This window comes from Sus scrofa, chromosome 14 (assembly GCF_000003025.6).
Source record: "Sus scrofa isolate TJ Tabasco breed Duroc chromosome 14, Sscrofa11.1, whole genome shotgun sequence".
Lineage (NCBI taxonomy): Eukaryota > Metazoa > Chordata > Mammalia > Artiodactyla > Suidae > Sus > Sus scrofa.
The window spans coordinates 12,614,463-12,632,197 of record NC_010456.5 but is presented as its reverse complement, the minus strand read 5'-3'; the positions used below and the strand labels follow the sequence as shown (position 1 = coordinate 12,632,197).

At 39.5% G+C, this 17,735-nt stretch overlaps 1 protein-coding gene across 4 annotated transcripts in view; it reads left to right on the top strand.

Annotated features, from left to right (window-relative positions):
- The window catches only part of INTS9 (integrator complex subunit 9), a 115,346-nt gene that overhangs the window by 60,243 nt on the left and 37,368 nt on the right, over positions 1-17,735 (top strand). For all 4 annotated transcript variants that reach the window (XM_001928998.7, XM_021072408.1, XM_021072407.1 and 1 more), the window contains 2 exons: positions 12,032-12,152; positions 13,070-13,204. In XM_001928998.7, coding sequence (XP_001929033.5) covers positions 12,032-12,152; positions 13,070-13,204 — 256 coding nt within the window. The remainder of the gene's footprint in view (positions 1-12,031; positions 12,153-13,069; positions 13,205-17,735) is intronic.

Sequence of the window (17,735 nt, the reverse complement as noted above, 5' to 3'; positions counted from 1 at the left end):
AAATTAACCGGTGCACTCCAGGAAGTAGAGAAAAGCATCAAAAGGTAACCTTGTACAAAAGGATATTGAAACTTTGTTCTTTCGAAAAAGCCAACAATACATTGGACTAATTCCTAGTTTACATATTTTGTCTGGGGATGAAAAATTTATCAGAATTGTTTGTGAAAACATAGTCACTGAACCTGTGTGATAAAGGAAACCTGTAGATATTTCCAAGTAGAGAAATGACAAATAATTAGTTTTAGATCCAAAAGTAGTGTAGTCAGTATATATGGTACCAGAATAAGATACCCAAAGAATTTAAGCATAAGGATAAGGTGGAGGAACTCATATGCACGAATATCATGGATATTTTATTTATCTATCTATCTATTTATTTATTTACTTTTTGGGGGCCACACCTGCAGCATATGGAAGTTTCCACACTAGGGCTTGAATTAGAGCTACAGCTGCCAGCCTACACCACAGCCACACAGGATCCGAGCCACATCTGAGACCTATACCACACCTCGTGGCAAGGCTGGAACCTTAACCCACTGAGTGAGGCCAGGGATCAACCTCACATCCTCATGGATACTAGTCGGGTTCTTAACCCACTGAGCCACAACGGGAATTCCTCATAGATATATAATGTTAATAATATGTGTGTGTGTGTGTGTGTGCGCGCACGCACGCACACGCGTGCTATCTCCTCAACACTATTTGAAGGAAACATTTTACCCTTAATTTAGATATATGAAGGGCGAAAGAGGTTAGGTAAATTATTCAATATTGCAACTAAAGCAAAACTTGAAGTTAAATTGCATATTAAGGCCAACCTTCTACAAAAGTTCTGTACAATTAGAGTTTGTAAGAATGTCACTGGTGAGGCCTGAGAAAAGCCCAGACTTAGTTGAGGTATTAAAACACTGTGTCTGTAGTTCCCGTTGTGGCGCAGTGGTTAACGAATCCGGACTAGGAACCATGAGGTCGCGGGTTCGCTCCCTGGCCTTGCTCAGTGGGTTACTGATCTGGCATTGCTGTGAGCTGTGGTGTAGGTTGCAGACGCGGCTCGAATCCCACGTTGCTGTGGCTCTGGCATAGGCCGGGGGATGCAGCTCCAATTCAACCCCTAGCCTGGGAACCTCCATATGCCACGGGAGTGGCCCAAGAAATGGCAAAAAGACCAAAAAAAACACTGTGTCTGTACTAGAACATGGCCCCAGACACTTCATAATTTAATAGTGACACTGGGTCATCTGGCTCTGGGTCTCCTGCTGGGCTGCCTTTATCTCAGGCTCCACTGGGAGGGTCTCCTTGGCTCACTCACATGGTGGTTGGCAGGATTCAGTTTCTCAGGGTTGATGGACTGCAGCCCCCTCCGGTTCTTGTCATTTGTGGGCCTCTCCTCAAAGCATCTTACAGTCTGGCAGCTGGTTTCATCAGAGCGAATGAGAGGCCAAGAGAGAGATTGTGGGCAAGAAGGAAGCCACAGTCTTTTGTAACTTAAACTTGGAAGTGACGTCTTGTCACTTTTGTCACACTCTCTTCACTAGAAGTAAGCCGATGTGTCCAGTACACACTCAGTGGAGGAGCTCCCACAAAGGGGTGAATGTGGGAGGCAGGGATCCTGAGGAGCTGTGTCAGAAGCTGCCTGCCACCAAACCCTAAGGTGAGCAGGTCAAACTTAAGAGCAGAGTCCTTGTGAGACCTGCTTGGCCTTCCTCTGCTGGCTCACTGGTCAGGTCTTCCTTTGCATGCTATCATAGGGCTCACCTCTGCCCAGACCTACTAGTGCTCTTCAGATAGGACTTGAAAAACTGACTCCCTCCTGGCTCTTACCTTTCCTGGGCTAACAGGTGAACGGACATTGTCTTTGAGTGTCTTTTATTTGGGTGCTGCTCAGTGCTGAGGATACAACAATGGAAAAGATACTTATGTGTGAATAATATATAATGGAGTAAAAAACTATGTTACTGTTTTTGGTATGGTATTTAACGAGACTCCCCCGCCCCCAGGAGTGTGCTACTAAAATGGTTATCACAAATCATCGTGGATGTTTTGTGTAAATATATGCTTCTTTCATTTTCTCTGGAACATAAGGTTATGACTTCTATACCATTGTACCCTGAAGCGGAAGATAGGAAAAGACCGAAGTTGAAATATCCTTGAATTTTTGATAAGTCTTTTCTTTGTTTAAGGAAATTGTTTCCTCATCTGAAAGACGTCAGTGATTTCTCTAGACCAAGATTTTTCTGGACTGTTGAGGGCAAAGTAGTAAATAATTTCACATCTTCAGTCTTCCCTCTTTTCCTCACCCAAGGGCTGAGAGCATTTGCTAGTTTACTCTGGAAGCTGGGTATGTGATTATAGTATCTGATTGTTTCATCTCCAGCCAAGAGTAGAAACATTAAAGTAACCTAATGCCTGGTTTTGAGAAAGATTGTTCAAGATCTTAATCTGCCTAATTTTTGTCAGACATGGTCCTAGATGGGAAGGGGAGAATATGCAGGGAAGGGCCATCATGGGAAGAAAGTAAGGTCCAGGTGTTTGGGGTAATGGCAGTACTGGTTGTCAAAGGACAGGAAGGAAGAACTCAGCAAAGAACATAGGTCTCATCTAGCCGTGTGTGACTTTTTAGCTCAGCCTCCAGCAGAAGTGTCTCAGTTGCAGGCAAAGCGGAGGGCAGTTAAAACAAATCCAACTGAGATGAAAGATGTGGTCTGGGAGTTCCTGTCGTGGCTCAGTGGTTAACGAATCTGACTAGGAACCATGAGGTTGTGGGTTCAATCCCTGGCCTCGCTCAGTGGGTTAAGGATCCGGCATTGCCGTGAGCTGTGGTGTAGGTCACAGATGCAGCTCGGATACTGTGTTGCTGTGGCTGTGGCTGTGGCTGTGGCTGGCAGCTACAGCTCTGATTAGACCCCTAGCCTGGGAACTTCCATATGCCGCAAGTGCGGCCCTAGAAAAGATGAAAAGACAAAAAAAAGAAAAAAGAAAGAAAGATGTGGTCGGGCTGCGTTACTATTTTTCACTCTCTAGCCACTCTCCTGATAGCCTCCTAGCTCCAGCATAAAGTTAAGAAACACTCCTGCTCTTACCCATCCCAGAGTAAAAAGACTTTATTTTCCATGAAGAGTAGTCCTAGGAAGCCCAAGCCCAAGCCCAAGCCTGATCCAAAAGAATTTAATGAGGGGCTAAAGCAGGGGAGTAACTTGGGTTCTTCCTGGTGACCCTCTACAGCATTGCCTGGGCCACTCAAGTTCAGAGTCATTGCTACTCATTGAAGTAAATCACACTGGGTTGAACTTCACTAGAGTACTGTTGGAAAATGCATGTTCTCCTGAGCTAGCGATCGATGGCTGTGTATGTTGAGGGTTGGAGACAGTTGTTCTCAGCATCTGCTCTGTGCCAGATACTATGTGCATCACTTACTCATCACAGAACAACTCTAAAAAAGTGATCTTCTCCCTGTTTGACAAACGGGGAGACTGAGGTGAAGAGGGAATGCTGAGATTGACATCCAGACAAGTCTGTATGCCCCGTGATGTGCCTCAGAGAAGCCTCTCCTTCCTCAGAGTTGCAGGGGTGCAGAAAGAGAGAAGCAGTAGCAGCCACCCCTGCCAGTAACCTCCTCCAAAGAGAGCTTCTGTGCCACTTCCCTTGCTCTGATGCTCAGTCAGGCTGTCTTCCCAAAGAGCACAAAGCATGTGCACCTGGCCTAGATGAGTATCACAAGACCCAAGACAAGGTGAGAGATGGTCTCAATTTTAAAGGAGTTTTGTCCACACAAAATGTGAAGAGGAGGATGGTGGAATGTTATAGACTTGAGGGAGCCTGGCGTTGAGAGAGCTGTTTATACCTCAGTATATAGAATGTCCACTGAGGCAGGAGCCAAGAAAGAAGAACATTAAATCTTTTTCAGTGAAAGTTTTGTCTGGATATATGCCCAGGAGAGGGATTGCTGGATCATATGGTAGTTGTAAATATAGTTTTCTGAGGTACCGCCATACTGTTTTCCATAGTAATTGTACCAATTTGCATTCCCACCAACAGTGTAGGAGGGTTCCCTTTTCTCCACACCCTCTCCAGCATTTGTTGGTTGTTGACTGGTTAATTATGGCTATTCTGACAAGTGTGAGGTTGTACCTCATAGTAGTCTTGAGTTGCATTTCTCTAATAATTAGTAATGTTGAACATTTTTTTTCATGTGCCTATTCTCCATTTGTATATCTTCTTTGGAGAAATGTCTATTTAGGTCCTCTGCCCATTTTTCAGTTAGCTTGTTGGTTTTTTTGGTGTTGAGTTGTATAAGTTTGTATATTTTAGAGATTAAGCCCTTGTCATTTGCATCATTTGAAACTATTTTCTCCCATTCCGTAGGTTGTCTTTTTGGGTTTTTTTTATGGTTTCCTTTGCTGTGCAAAAGCTTGTCAGTTTGATTAGGTCCAATTGGTCATTGAAAAAGATAAATGCACCCATATGTTCGCTGCAGCACTATTCACAATAGCCAAAACACCAAAACAGCCTAAACGTCCATTGACAGATGAATGGATTAAGAAGATGTGGTATATTGGAGTTCCCATTTTGGCTCAGCCATTAACCAACCTGACTAGCAACCATGAGGACTTGGGTTCGATCCATGGCTTTGCTCAGTAGGTTAAGGATCTGGTGTTGCCATGAGCTGTGGTGTAGGTCACAGACATGGCTCGGATCCCATGTTGCTGTGGCTCTGGCGTAGGCTGGAGGCTACAGCTCTGATTAGATCCCTAGCCTGGGAAACTTCATATGGTGTGGGTGTGTCCCTAAGAAAAAGACAAAAAGAAAAAAAAATGGTGTGTATATACACAATAGAATACTATTCAGCCATAAAAACAGAACAAAATAATGCCATTTGCAGCAATATGGATGGATGCAAACTATTTCATTTGGGGTGGATAAGCAGTGAGATTCTGCTGTATAGCACAGGGAACTATATTTAGTCACTTATGATGGAACATGATGGAGGATCATGTGAGAAAAAGAATGTGTGTATATATGTATGTATTATGACTGGGTCACTTTGCTGTACAGCAGAAATTGATAGAACAATGTAAATCAACTGTAATAGAAAAAAATAAAAACCTAAAAAAAAAAAAAAAGGAAGGGTCTTATAAAGTTATTCTCTAAGAGCCTTGGATTTTATCCTGAATGTTGTGGTGAACTGTGAAAATAGAGGAAAGAGTAAGTGTGTGGGGGAAGAATTGGGATTTTCATTTTATCCTTTAGGCCCTTCTGTGAGGGAAGGCAAGTCTGCAGGCAGAGATGACTCATAGCTTTCAACATCTGTTTTATTGCCTTGTACTCCTGCAAAATTTTTCTTAGATTTAAGTTTCTTGTGAGCAGAGGCCTTTATGTTGTACCTGTTACAGCCTTCTCAGGACGTGAATGCTATGGCTGTAGTCAGGGCTGAGGGAATACTTACTGACTAAATATTGTAAAACCTAAAGCAATCTGATATGCATAGGACAGGTAAGTGAAATAAGAAAATCTTCAGATGTTTATGCAGAAGGTGAAAAGAAAGATTATTGATATTTTGTTGCTGGAGAAACAAAGGTGAAGAGAATAGGAGTAATGGGATCTGTATACCATTTTGGCTAAATCTCTATCCAGTGTTTACATTATTATGACCATGTAAATGCAATTCACAGGTCATATAACATTATTAGGATGCTTTTCTTCATCTTGCACAACTTTTTGTTTTCCCTTGAGTTCGTAGTTATCTTGTTTGCTTGTTTGTGTAGTTTTTTTGTATGTACATACCACTAATGTATCTCCAACCCCTCCCTCATTTGTCTAAGTCTGTTCGCTGTATGTTCAGACTCCATGAGTGGTCTCAGTTTTATCTTCTGGAAAAACCTCTCCCAGAGCCTTCACTCTTCACCTGTCTGATGTCTGCTGCTCTTGGGCCTGTTGCACAGCATTCAGTTTAGGACTTTTCCCCCATGGTCCTGAAGATTTCTTTGCCTCTTTCTCTTGTTGGAAGCTCTGTTTTTTGGGTCTTTCCTTTTCTTGTTTACACCTTCATTTTGTGGGGCACATCCTCCAACAACTCCCTTAGTGCGTGGGAGGTAAATCTTCTGAGACCCTGGGTGTCTGAAAGGTCTTGTTCTATCTAGCCTCATGCTCTGATAGAAAAGCAAGGTGTGATCTTTTCGTGGAATTTTGAAAGCATTGCCCTGTTTTCTTCTGTCTTCCGGAAATGCTCCTGAAAAGAACAATGCTGTTGAGTTTAGAACTTCAGTTTGTGTCCTTTTTATATATCTGTGGAAGCTTTTAGAATCCCCTCTTTGTTCTAAAAGTTTATGACAATGTGTCTTACCTAAAGACAGTTTTCATTCATGTGCCAAACTTAATGGACTCTCAATCTAGAACAATGGTGGCAACTGTGGCCAAGTCCCTGTTTTATGGCCACATCTGGCCTGCCACTATTTTTATAAATAAAGTTTTATTGGCACACAGCCACACTCATTCATTTATATGCTGTCTATGGTGTTACATGTCCAAGTTGAATAATTTGACAGAGACTGTATATCATCTGCAATGCTTAAAATATCGTTGGCCCTTTATATAAAATGTTTGCTGATCCCTTCCTAGTCTAGAAAATCAAGAACTTCAATTCTGATTTCTTTGTTTAATTTTTCCCTTCTACAATTTCCTTCATTTTTTGTGTTCTTTTTGTAACTCTTGTTATTTAGATGTTGAACCTCCTGGGTTGGTGCTCAAATACTTTTCTCTCCTCTTTTTCATTACTTTGTTCTTTTGTCTGGGAAATTCTTCTATCTCCCAACCCTCCTATGAGTTTTTCATTTCTGCTATTATATTTCTTGTTTTGGATACATTTTTCTATATTTTTAAATTGACCTTTATATAAAAGTAATATTTATATTATATAAAATATAGTGTAATATAAAACACAGATACCAAAAAGCACACAGAACTGTTATAGTTTAACAGTTACTAAATTATTATAAAACAACCACCCTTATAAATATCACCTCAGTTAAGAAGTAGAAATTTTCCGGTAACTCAGAAGCCCCTCTTGGAGTTCTCTTGTGGTGCCAGGGGTTAAGGATACAGTGTTGTCACTGAAGCAGCACTGGTCATTGCCATGGTGTGGGTTTGCTCCCTGGCCTGGGAACTTCCACATGCCAAAAAAAACCCCACAAAACCCCTTCTCCATGCCACAGTCTAATTACAGCCCACTCTGAAACATATAGCATGGATTTCACTCCATCACAATATTGCCCTTTTTGTAGTTCAGATTGTCCCATCTTTGGCCATTGAAAGCATATTCAGGTCATCCACTTCAGCCTTTTGTTAGGACCTTTATAGTCTCTGCTGGTTCCCTTGCCGTCTAGTACAGCAAGGTATTTAACCCTTTTGTGAATTCCTTGCCCTAAATCTGGAATCACCCATTTCTCCAAGAAACTGGATTCTCAGAATTCCCACTGTGGCACAGTGGGTTAAAGATCTGGCTTGTCTCTGCAGCAGTGCTTGTTTGATCCCTGGCCCAGCACGGTGGGTTAAGGATCCCGCGTAGCTGCAGCTGTGGTATGGGTCAAAGCTTGAGTTCGGATTCATTCCCTGGCCCAGGAACTTCCATATGCTGAGGGTCCCACCTAAAAAGAAAGGAAACTCTGGGTTCTTTTAGTGGGAAATAGAATTTTGAGCTTGCATTCTGGTTACTAGAAGTGCTCAGGTTACTGGATTGGTCATTGTTACAAGGCCGTTTTAGAGGACAGAGAATATATATTTTTCTTCCACTGCCTTTCCACTTGTACTATATCTGTCTTGTCAGAACCTATAGCCATTACATACTGCCCTCTTTCCCTTTTAACCCTCATTTGGCCTTACTTTTACAAGGAATTATATACTTAATGGTCACTACTAACCATATATTGATGTTCCTACTGTAGTCACTTTTGGTTGTCTGAAAACTCATTCTCCTGATGGTATCTCAGGATAGGATCATGAGAACAATATTCCCTGAATTCTTGCTGGTTAATAATTGTTTATTTGTGCTCTGTGACATTGAAAGTCAGTTGTACTAAATGTATAATTGTTGGCTTAAATTTTCTTTCTCTGAGTGTCTTAAATATGTTACTATATTTTCTTTTAGAAAAAGCATTGCTTTAGAAAATGCCGGAGGCCAGCTCCAGCGGCCAGGGAGTGTACACTTTTCCCGAAGGGGAGGGACACGCATCAGCTTTTGCAACGGAGACAGCCTCTTTGTCCCGTCTTTCAGGGTGCTGGACTGCTCGAATTTTATTGGCATAAGTGGTTGATTATATAGACAGTTTCTAACTACAGATTACATCATAGTGTTAAAAGTACATCAGTTAACTTTTACATGGTACAGCAGCTATACATCACGTTTTAAGATCTTTATCTTAACTAAATTTAGTGAGTACAATTTAAGGGCAATTAGGTACGATACATCATGTGGAAAGAAGGAGACTCAATACAAATCATCCCATGGCCAGCCAGTCTCCACAAGTTGAAGAGGTCACAGACACAAGAATTTGGCATTCACAAATCTTGTTTTTAGACTGGTGCTTATCTTTAAAGCGTTATGGCAGGGAGACGGTGTAAGAAAATATAAGCCAACTTAACTAGCTATCACTTAAAAGCTTCTATAACTCATAGGCAGGTGTCTTTTGGTCAAGGATAATATATGTCTAACTTCTATGAACCTCATTAAAATCCTAACTCTAAAGTTTACTGTATAACTAGTTAGTAGAAAAACAATGTTTTAATTAAGTTGGATTTGAATAGGGGAAAGTCGTTCAGGATGAAATTTTTATTGTATTATTATTGTAACTTTGTTAAATCACAAATCACCACAAGAAAATAAGATGGAAAATAAGAATAATAAGTAAATAATCAGGAAAGACTGAGGAAAACTGAATAACAAATAAAACAACAGGAAGGACTAGGTCACCCGAGAAACAGTCCATGTTCTCCAGCGCAAACATGGAAATTGTTTTCCCAGGAAAGCCCCAATTCTTCCTCATCAACATCACAATGAGAGCTGTGTAACCTGAGGCCTGCTCTCGGCTTGTACTGTGCAGGCAGACTTTTATCCTGACCAGAAGCCCACCTTCGGCTTGTACCACTCAGGTGAGCTCCCTTCCTTGGTAAGGAACCTGCCTTCAGGTTTTTCTGCCGTCAGACAAGGTTTTTTTTTTTAGTCCCTGCATCTTCTCGGCTCCCGCAAGAAAACTCTGATGTAATCTAATATTTTTCCCTTGTAAGTCACTTGTTCTTTTTCCCTAAATGCCCAAAGATTTATTTGTCCTTTTTCTTTCTGGTCTTAAATATTTTCCTAGAATATATCTGGTGTTAGTTCTTCCAGGTCAGTATTCTCAGGTATGCAGTGTGTTCTTTCAGTATGCAGTATCAAGCCTCTTTTTATTTAGCAATTACAGTTTTTAGTATTCTGTTCCCTTGCTTGGATTACTATAAGGGACTCCTATGATATATGTTTTTTCTATCTTCCTTGCCTCTCTTCAACATTTGTTATTTTTTTCAAATTCTTTTTATCTCTTAGTGTTTAATTTTTTTCTTTCAGTATTTTACTAAATGGCATTATCTGTTGTATTTATCCACTCTTGTAATTCTTCTAGTTTAGTCTTCATCTCTGAATGTTTATTAAATTTCTCATTCCTTATTGAGTTTTGTTCCCTCATTTTTAAGTTTTTCTAATTCGTCATTTATGTGAGTCTTTTGTATCTTATATAATTTGTGTTTTCATCTCATTTTGAATTATGACATGTTTTGTTGGCATGCTTTCATTGTATGGTATCATATTCTATTTCCAAAAGCTATTTTTATTCTCTTAATGCCTCCCCCCCATTTTAGTAGAAGTCTCTTCTCGGTTCTTTTTTTTTTTTTTTTTTTTTTTAACTTTTTAGGGACATACTCATGGCATATGGAGGTTCCTAGGGTAGGGTTCTAACCAGAGCTCCAGCTGCCACCCTATGCCACAGCCACAGCAACGCCAGATCTGAGCCATGTCTGTAAACTACACCACAGCTCACAGCAACGCTGAATCCTTAACCCACTGAGCGAGGCCAGGGCTCGAACCTGAAAGGCCTCATGGTTCCTAGTGGGACTTGTTTCCACTGCACCATGATGATGGGAACTCCTCTTCTCCTTTCTTAAATGTACTATCTTATCCATCTCTTTAAGGTGGCTAAGGATTGTTACATTTTACCTACCTTAATTTATTTCCTCTCATTTCTTCTCTTCTGCCTTCCTCCATTTGCTTTGGCCTTTATCATTTTAGGAACTTTACTCAAATGTATGATAATCCTTGCTTATTGGCACGAATTTAAGAGACAGTAAAAACAAAACCAAAACAAAAAACTGATTAGAAGGTCTGTGTGCCATGAGTAGGTCTTGCTGAATTCTAGGCTTTACCATACATAATCTGGCTGGGCAGTTTCATTGTGAAATCCCGTGTCAGTATCTTTTCGTTGAGTTTTTTCTTTGTTGGTGATCATATTTCTTAGAGAAGGTTCTTCCAGTTTCCTACCTTGCGGGGTATAAGCCTACCTGATAGTGTTCCAATCAGAGGAGAAAATTGTTACTGTCTTTGCTTAAGGATGCTGCCCCCAGTTGTCAGTGGTTTCCCTCATCCAGACTCTCATTTTTACTCTCTGAGAAAAATCTCTGGTGACATGCCTATGAGGGGAAGGGGCAATTGCTGAGCTATAGGGAGTAAGGGAGGAGAACTAGAAGATTCTATTTTCTAATAGTTCTTTTCTACAAATTTTCTAGTTTTTAGGTTCACCTTCACCCTTACTTCCAGACATACCTATTTTTTACACTTTCTGAGCTTTTTGAGGGCTCTGCAGTATCAGTTAAATTACTAGAATTGAAATTCCCTGGGTCTGTTAAGTCGGTCATCATTTGTCTTTCTACTTTTAGCTGTCTAAGATGCTTTGTCTTGAGTTTCTTGGTGGCCCAGCAGGTTAAGGATATGTTGCCAGAATCAGGGTTCTTGTTCATGGAGCTGAAGAATGAACTTCGAGAACACACACACCACACACACATGCAGCAAGCAAAAGAGTTTATTATAGAAAAGCAAACACCTCTCAGCACCGACACTGAGACGGGGAAGAAGAGTTACCCCTCCTCTAATTTTCTAAGGGTGTTTTATTTCTTAAAGACAAGAGTACCAATGTGGAGCCAAGATATCAGTTCTTTTTCCCAGTGGCCTTGCCCAGTTTATCAATATCAGTCCTTGTTCATTAGGGGTCTTAGAGATGGATATGCCCCCTAAGTTTTATAGTTTCTTTGTGCTGCTTTTCCCTGAACTGGGAGTTGCTGGGAGTCGCCAATCTTCTCATTCCTTTTCTATTAATGGAGGAGTGGGTTAGAGATTAGCATCCCATCTGGGCGTAAAATAGATACACTCCCTGTAGTAAACAAGGCCAGTGGGGGTGTTATTCCTTGGAACCCTTAAGTTGCAGACGTTAATTAATGACCATATCGAAGAACATATCGAAGCCCATGTTTCTACACTGACTACCTGATTTATTATTCTGCCTCATATGCAGCGTTGTCACTGCTAAAACTTGGACTGCTGCTGTGGCACTGGTTCCATCCCTAGCCGGAGAACCTCCACTCACCACAGGTGCGGCCTAAAGGAAAAATATTTAAATTTAAAAAAAGACAAAAACAAGATCCAGCTATAAGCTGGATAAGCAAAACAGAGAAAAAAAAAAGCAATAGAGAAAAAAGTCAATGAGATGAAAAGTTAGTTCTTTGAAAGGCTCAACAAAACTGACAGATCTTTAGCAATTGACCATGAAAAAAGAAGTAGTTCCTGGAGTCACAGGTGAAAGAGGAAAAAGTACTACCAACCTTACAGAAATGAAAACAATTATAAATGAATCCTGTGAACATTAGGATATGTCAACAAGTTGGACAATTTAGAGAAAATGGACATATTACTTGAAAGAATCTTCTGTGCATAAGAATTGACATTGTGATGCATTTACAGGCTGCTGCCTTCTCCTCTCAAGGATGCAGTAGAAGTATCAACGTGGAGAAGATGCTATACAATGCAAGAGGTGAACTCTGCCCTCAGTAAAATCCAGATGGTGGGATATTCTCAGAAAATTGTGAGTGTTAATATGCTGTTAAGTGATTGATGAATGCTTTTGATTCATATTGTTGTTCTTTGAAAGGATCCTGTAGTTCCCTTTTTTAAGCCATTCGATCACTACGAATCTTATACTTGTGCATGATGAAAAGACAGAGCACATCTTCCTCCATCCCTCCCAGTTTCTTATTGGCCCTCTTTCCTAACCCTTAACATTCCCCATCACTAGCTAGCATTTGATCGGCCAGCATGAAATGAGTCAGGAGAAAGGCGTCTTTTCCTGTTCACTTTAGGACAGTGGATATCACTTTATAGATTTTGAACTAGTGAAATAAGAAGTAGCATAAAAGAGATCAAGAAGCAATTTGGCAAGAATAACTTTTGAGTTCTGACCTGACCATGATAAGGTTCCCATTTCTGTTCATTTCTGCCCAAAGCCACTCAGTACAGAACACCCAAGAGATTAACACCGAACCTGAAAGGGGGGAAAAATAAAGGAGAATAGAGTGTCCTGGTGGCTCAGTGGGCTGAGGATCTGGCATTGTCACTGCTGTGGCTGGGGTCACTGCTGTGGCGCAGGTTCAATCCCCAGCCTGGGAACTTTTGCATGCCATGGGCATGGCAGAAAAGAAGAAGAAAACTTAAGTGTTTATCTCTTTGGTCTATTTTGTAATGTATCATCTCTGCCTTTTAATGAGTGAGGCCTGGGTGCCTGGTGTCAGTGGACTGAAACTCTCAGAGGTGTGACAGGTACAGACTATAGGATTGCTTGCTTCATCATCTTCTGTTTTACTCTAAACTTCCTGGTTCTCTTTAAAATAGTTTCTTCTAAGTGAAGAACAATATTTCTGTTGTGTTTTTTCCTGCAAATTTACCTGGCATGACTGCATTTCTGAAAGCTTGTTGCACGTTCTCACCATCATCTTTCTTTTCTAGGAACTTTTTGGTGCAGTCCAAGTGACTCCTCTAAGCTCTGGATATGCCCTTGGAAGCTCCAACTGGATTATCCAATCCCATTATGAGAAAGTATCTTACGTCTCTGGATCCTCCTTGCTTACCACACACCCCCAGGTAATTCTAAATTCTCTTTTAACAGCGCAGCTTTTTGATTATTTAAGCCAAATTCAGAATGTACCCAGAATAGCATCAGCTGTTTTTAAATCTTCCTACTTTCAGTTTCTACAAACACGTGTTTTTGTTTTTTTTTGTTTTTTTTTTTTAATTTTATTGTGGTAAGAACACTTAACATGAAATCTACCCTCATAATAAATGTTTAACTGTACAATACATTATTGTTGAGTATAAGTACACCATTGTGTAGCACACTCTAGAGCTCATTCATCTTGCTTATCTGAAACTTTCTGTCCTGCTCTTTATCATAGTTAGATTATTCATGTCCCAGCATTTAGGAACATAGTTCCTCTATAAGATCCTGCTGCCTTTAGGTCACCTCTAAGATTCAGAGATTTACTAACACATCCAGTAACCGTAGTCCAATATGTGTAACAGAGATATTCACTCATTTACTTGGCAAATCTTAATTACTTAGTATTTACTAAAGGCTTGTTATGCGCCAGGCACTCACCTAGGTATTAGAGACTCAGTGGTGACCCATAGACAAAGTCCCTTCTCATGGATCTATGTTCATTTGATGTGTGAAGGAAGGATGGCATGCTGAAAATAAATGAGCAGAATAATTCCAGATTGTGACACAAGTGCTGAAAACAACAAAGAGTTATATATAGAAAGATGGAGACTAGTTTAAAATGGATGATCAGAAAAAGCTTTTAGGAAAATTCTCATTGGCACTGAGACCTGGAGAAATAAGGCATGTAAAGCTGTGTGGACAAAGCATTACAGAGGCTTTACATGGCATTACAGAGCACTACAGTACAGGTGAAGGGCTCCTAATGCCAGAACAAGCTGGCCATGTCTGCAGAGCAGAGGAGACTGTTGGGACTGCAGCAGACTGAGTATGATCAGAAGATGTCCAAGAGGTCAGCAGAGGCCAGGCCATGTAGGACTTTGTGGGCCATGGTGAGAAATTTGGATTTTATTGGAATGTGTAGACTGACGCTTTTGGAAGGTTTTTAGTTAGCCATTCATTAACAGTTATATTGGCAAGAAACTAAGTGCATAAATATTATTATAAATGTTATTTATTCCGTGTTAGGTATTTGTAAAGAATTTATTGTTCATTTCATCAATCTTGCTTCTTTCCATGTTTGTAAAGGAGGGCAAAGGAGTTTAGATGGTTGGATATATAGATAGATAGGTAAACTTGGAGAAGTCCATATCTTATCTTCATACTGGAAAAAGAATGACTCCTGTAAGTCTAAGATAGTAGGAATCCTCTGAGCTGCCACTCTGCATTGTTTTCATATCTTTTTTATAATCAAATTTCATCTCAAGGTCTAGAAGGGACAAGTAGCTATTTTTTCCTATTGCTAGCAGAATTCTGGGCTTTTCCCGCTTACTGAAATCAAAAGCCCATCAATGTCATCTTAATTTGCTTCATTGAATCAAAATTTCTAATTGCCACTTCTATCATTCCTGATATATTCTTCCATAAAAGACAGAAAGATTACTTGGCTGCCAACTCTTCCGATTTGTCCTGCTTAGATCAAAGCCTTTACAGTACTATTGTTGTAATTTCCAGTAAATTATACTTACAAAGTCCATAAATTTAAAGGGAAAATAAGGTCTTGAAAGTATGAGCAACGTACCTAAGTAATTAATTTTAATTTCTAGCTGGCAACCACTATTGTATGTAAAAAAGAAAATAAATTAGATTTTCTTCTACCCAGATAATTGGATTCTGTATTGAATTAGCAAGTATAAGAAAGGTTTGGTTTGAGGGGAAAAAAAAAAAAAACTTGATAGTGTACTTCAGAGATCAATAAACTCTGGCCCTTGGACCAAATTTGGTCCTCCATCTGTTTTTATAAATAATGTTATGTTGGAATACAGCCACACCCTTTTGTTTTCTGGGTTGTTTACTGCGGCTCACACCCTATCAGCAGTTATACTTTAAACTTAGACTTTATAGAAAAGGGCCAACCACCAGTCCACTTGAGTTATGGAATCCTCATGAGCTAGGGAAAATGTGGCAGGCTGCTATACTGATGTAAGAAGCATATGGGAATGAGGCTTTGGATTAAGCCTGAAACAGTAAAAAAGGAAAGATTAGTTAAAGAAAACCTTGACACATCTTTAATTCACAAACACTTACTAAATGCCCACTGTCTTCAGAGAAGGAAAAATACAAGTCAAAGATTTCATGTCTGGATGACATTGAGATTGGTGATGATGACACTAAATCAGTGGACGAGGAGTTGGCAAAGAGGTCGTTAGTTCCAGAGAGGGGTAGTGGGTGTGATGAGTAGGAATATGAGAGAAAATTGAACAGATAAAAATGCAGAGCTGAAACATCGATGTGAAGGTAAACCTGCAGACAAATTGGAGAGTCATCAGATTTTTAAAAATATGTGAAATAAAAATATATAAATAAAGGGCTGGGGACTAAAGACTGAGCTGTGAAACAGTGGCAGGAAAAAAAAATAGTCTTGATTAAGAATGTTTGGATAATTAAAGGAGAATCACAATAAAAAAAAAAAGTACAGCATCCCAAATGGAAAGGGAAGAGCACTGGCCTTTGCTGGGCACAGAATCTCAGTATTTCTTAATCTAATACTCAACAACTGTGCTAATTCTCATATTAATTCTAATACTTATCATGGATGATAGTATCTGCAAAGAAGTAACAATTGTATCACTTCTCTTAGGATCCTTTTACCATTTCTTTTTCCCTTCCTATAACTAAGCTCCTTAGGACCATGTTAAACAGAAGTGATAATGGTGGCATCATTCTTATAGCCAACTTTAAAGGGAATGCTTTTGTAGGCTTGTTATTAAATATGCTACATACTGCATGTTTTTATTACTTTAAGGAGTTTCTTCTCTGATCCTAATTTTCTGATTTTTAAAAATCAGAAATGTTGTACTTTATCAAAAACTTTTTCTGATTCTCTGAGATAATCACATGGTTTCTTTCCTTTACACTATAAATGTAGTGAATTATATTATTAGCTTTTGTCACATTTAACCTTCTTTGCATTCCTGGGATAAATTTTATTTGATCATAATTTATTCTTTTGAAAAATACCTTCTTGGGGAGTTCCCGTCGTGGCGCAGTGGTTAACGAATCCGACTAGGAACCATGAGGTTGCGGGTTCGGTCCCTGCCCTTGCTCAGTGGGTTAACGATCCGGCGTTGCCGTGAGCTGTGGTGTAGGTCGCAGATGCGGCTCGGATCCCACGTTGCTGTGGCTCTGGCGTAGGCCGGCGGCTACAGCTCCGATTCAACCCCTAGCCTGGGAACCTCCATATGCTGCGGGAGCGGCCCAAGAAATAGCAACAACAGCAACAACAACAACAGACAAAAAGACAAAAGACAAAAAAAAAAAAAAAAAAAAAAAAAATACCTTCTTGGAATCATTTGGTCAGTATTTTATTGAAGTTTATAATCTGTGTTCATAAGTGAAAAATGGACTCAAACATTATTTTCTTGTATTACCTTCATTTGCTGGGAATCAAGGTATATTAGTCTCATAAGATGACTTAGGCACCTTTCCCTCTTTTTCTAATACCAGAAATTTATAAGATTATCTTATAAATAAGGATTATCTTTTCTTGAACGTCAAATTCCCCATAAAATTGTCTCATTATTTTTACTGTTTTAATTGTTTTCATAGTTATTGAACTACATTTTCTGGGTCAGAATTGTGCCAACTTGGGCAGAACTTTGTCCATTTTTGCCTAAGTTTCCTTTTTTTTTTTTTTTTTTTCCGCTGTACAGCATGGGGACCAAGTTACACTTACACGTATACATTTTTTTTCCACCCTTTGTTCTGTAAGTATTTAGATATAGTTCTCAATGCTACTCAACAGGATCTCATTGTAAATCCATTCCAAGTTGCATCCGATAACCCCAAGCTTCCGATCCCTCCCACTCTCCCCCCACCCCACGGGCAGCCACAAGTCTATTCTCCAAGTCCATGTTTTTCTTTTCTGTGGAAATGTTCATTTGTGCTGTATATTAGATTCCAGTTATAAGTGATATCATATGGTATTTGTCTTTGTCTTTCTGACTCATTTCACTCAGTATGAGAGTCTCTAGTTCTATCCATATTGCTGTAAATGTATTTTTGCCTAAGTTTTCAAAATTATACACGTGGAATTGTATGTGTACAATTTATTTATTTTTAAACTTTTTTGTATAATTCTATTTTCATTCTAAAATTTTTTTTTCATTGTGTCCCCTCCTCCCCCCCATCAGACTTAGCAGAGGTTTGCCTACATCACTAATTTTCTTCAAAGAAAAAGGTTTTACTTTCAGTGGGTTTTATTGTATTTCTATATTCTTTATTATTTCCTTCCTCGGATTTACCCTGCTGCTATTCTTTTAATACTTAACTCATGTGTTTCAGTCTTTCTTTGCTTTCTGTTACGTATATTTAAAGCTGTCAGTTTCACTCAGTATCATTTAACCTTTCTTAAATTTTTGATATGAAGTGCTTTGTCATTCATATCTAAGTATATCA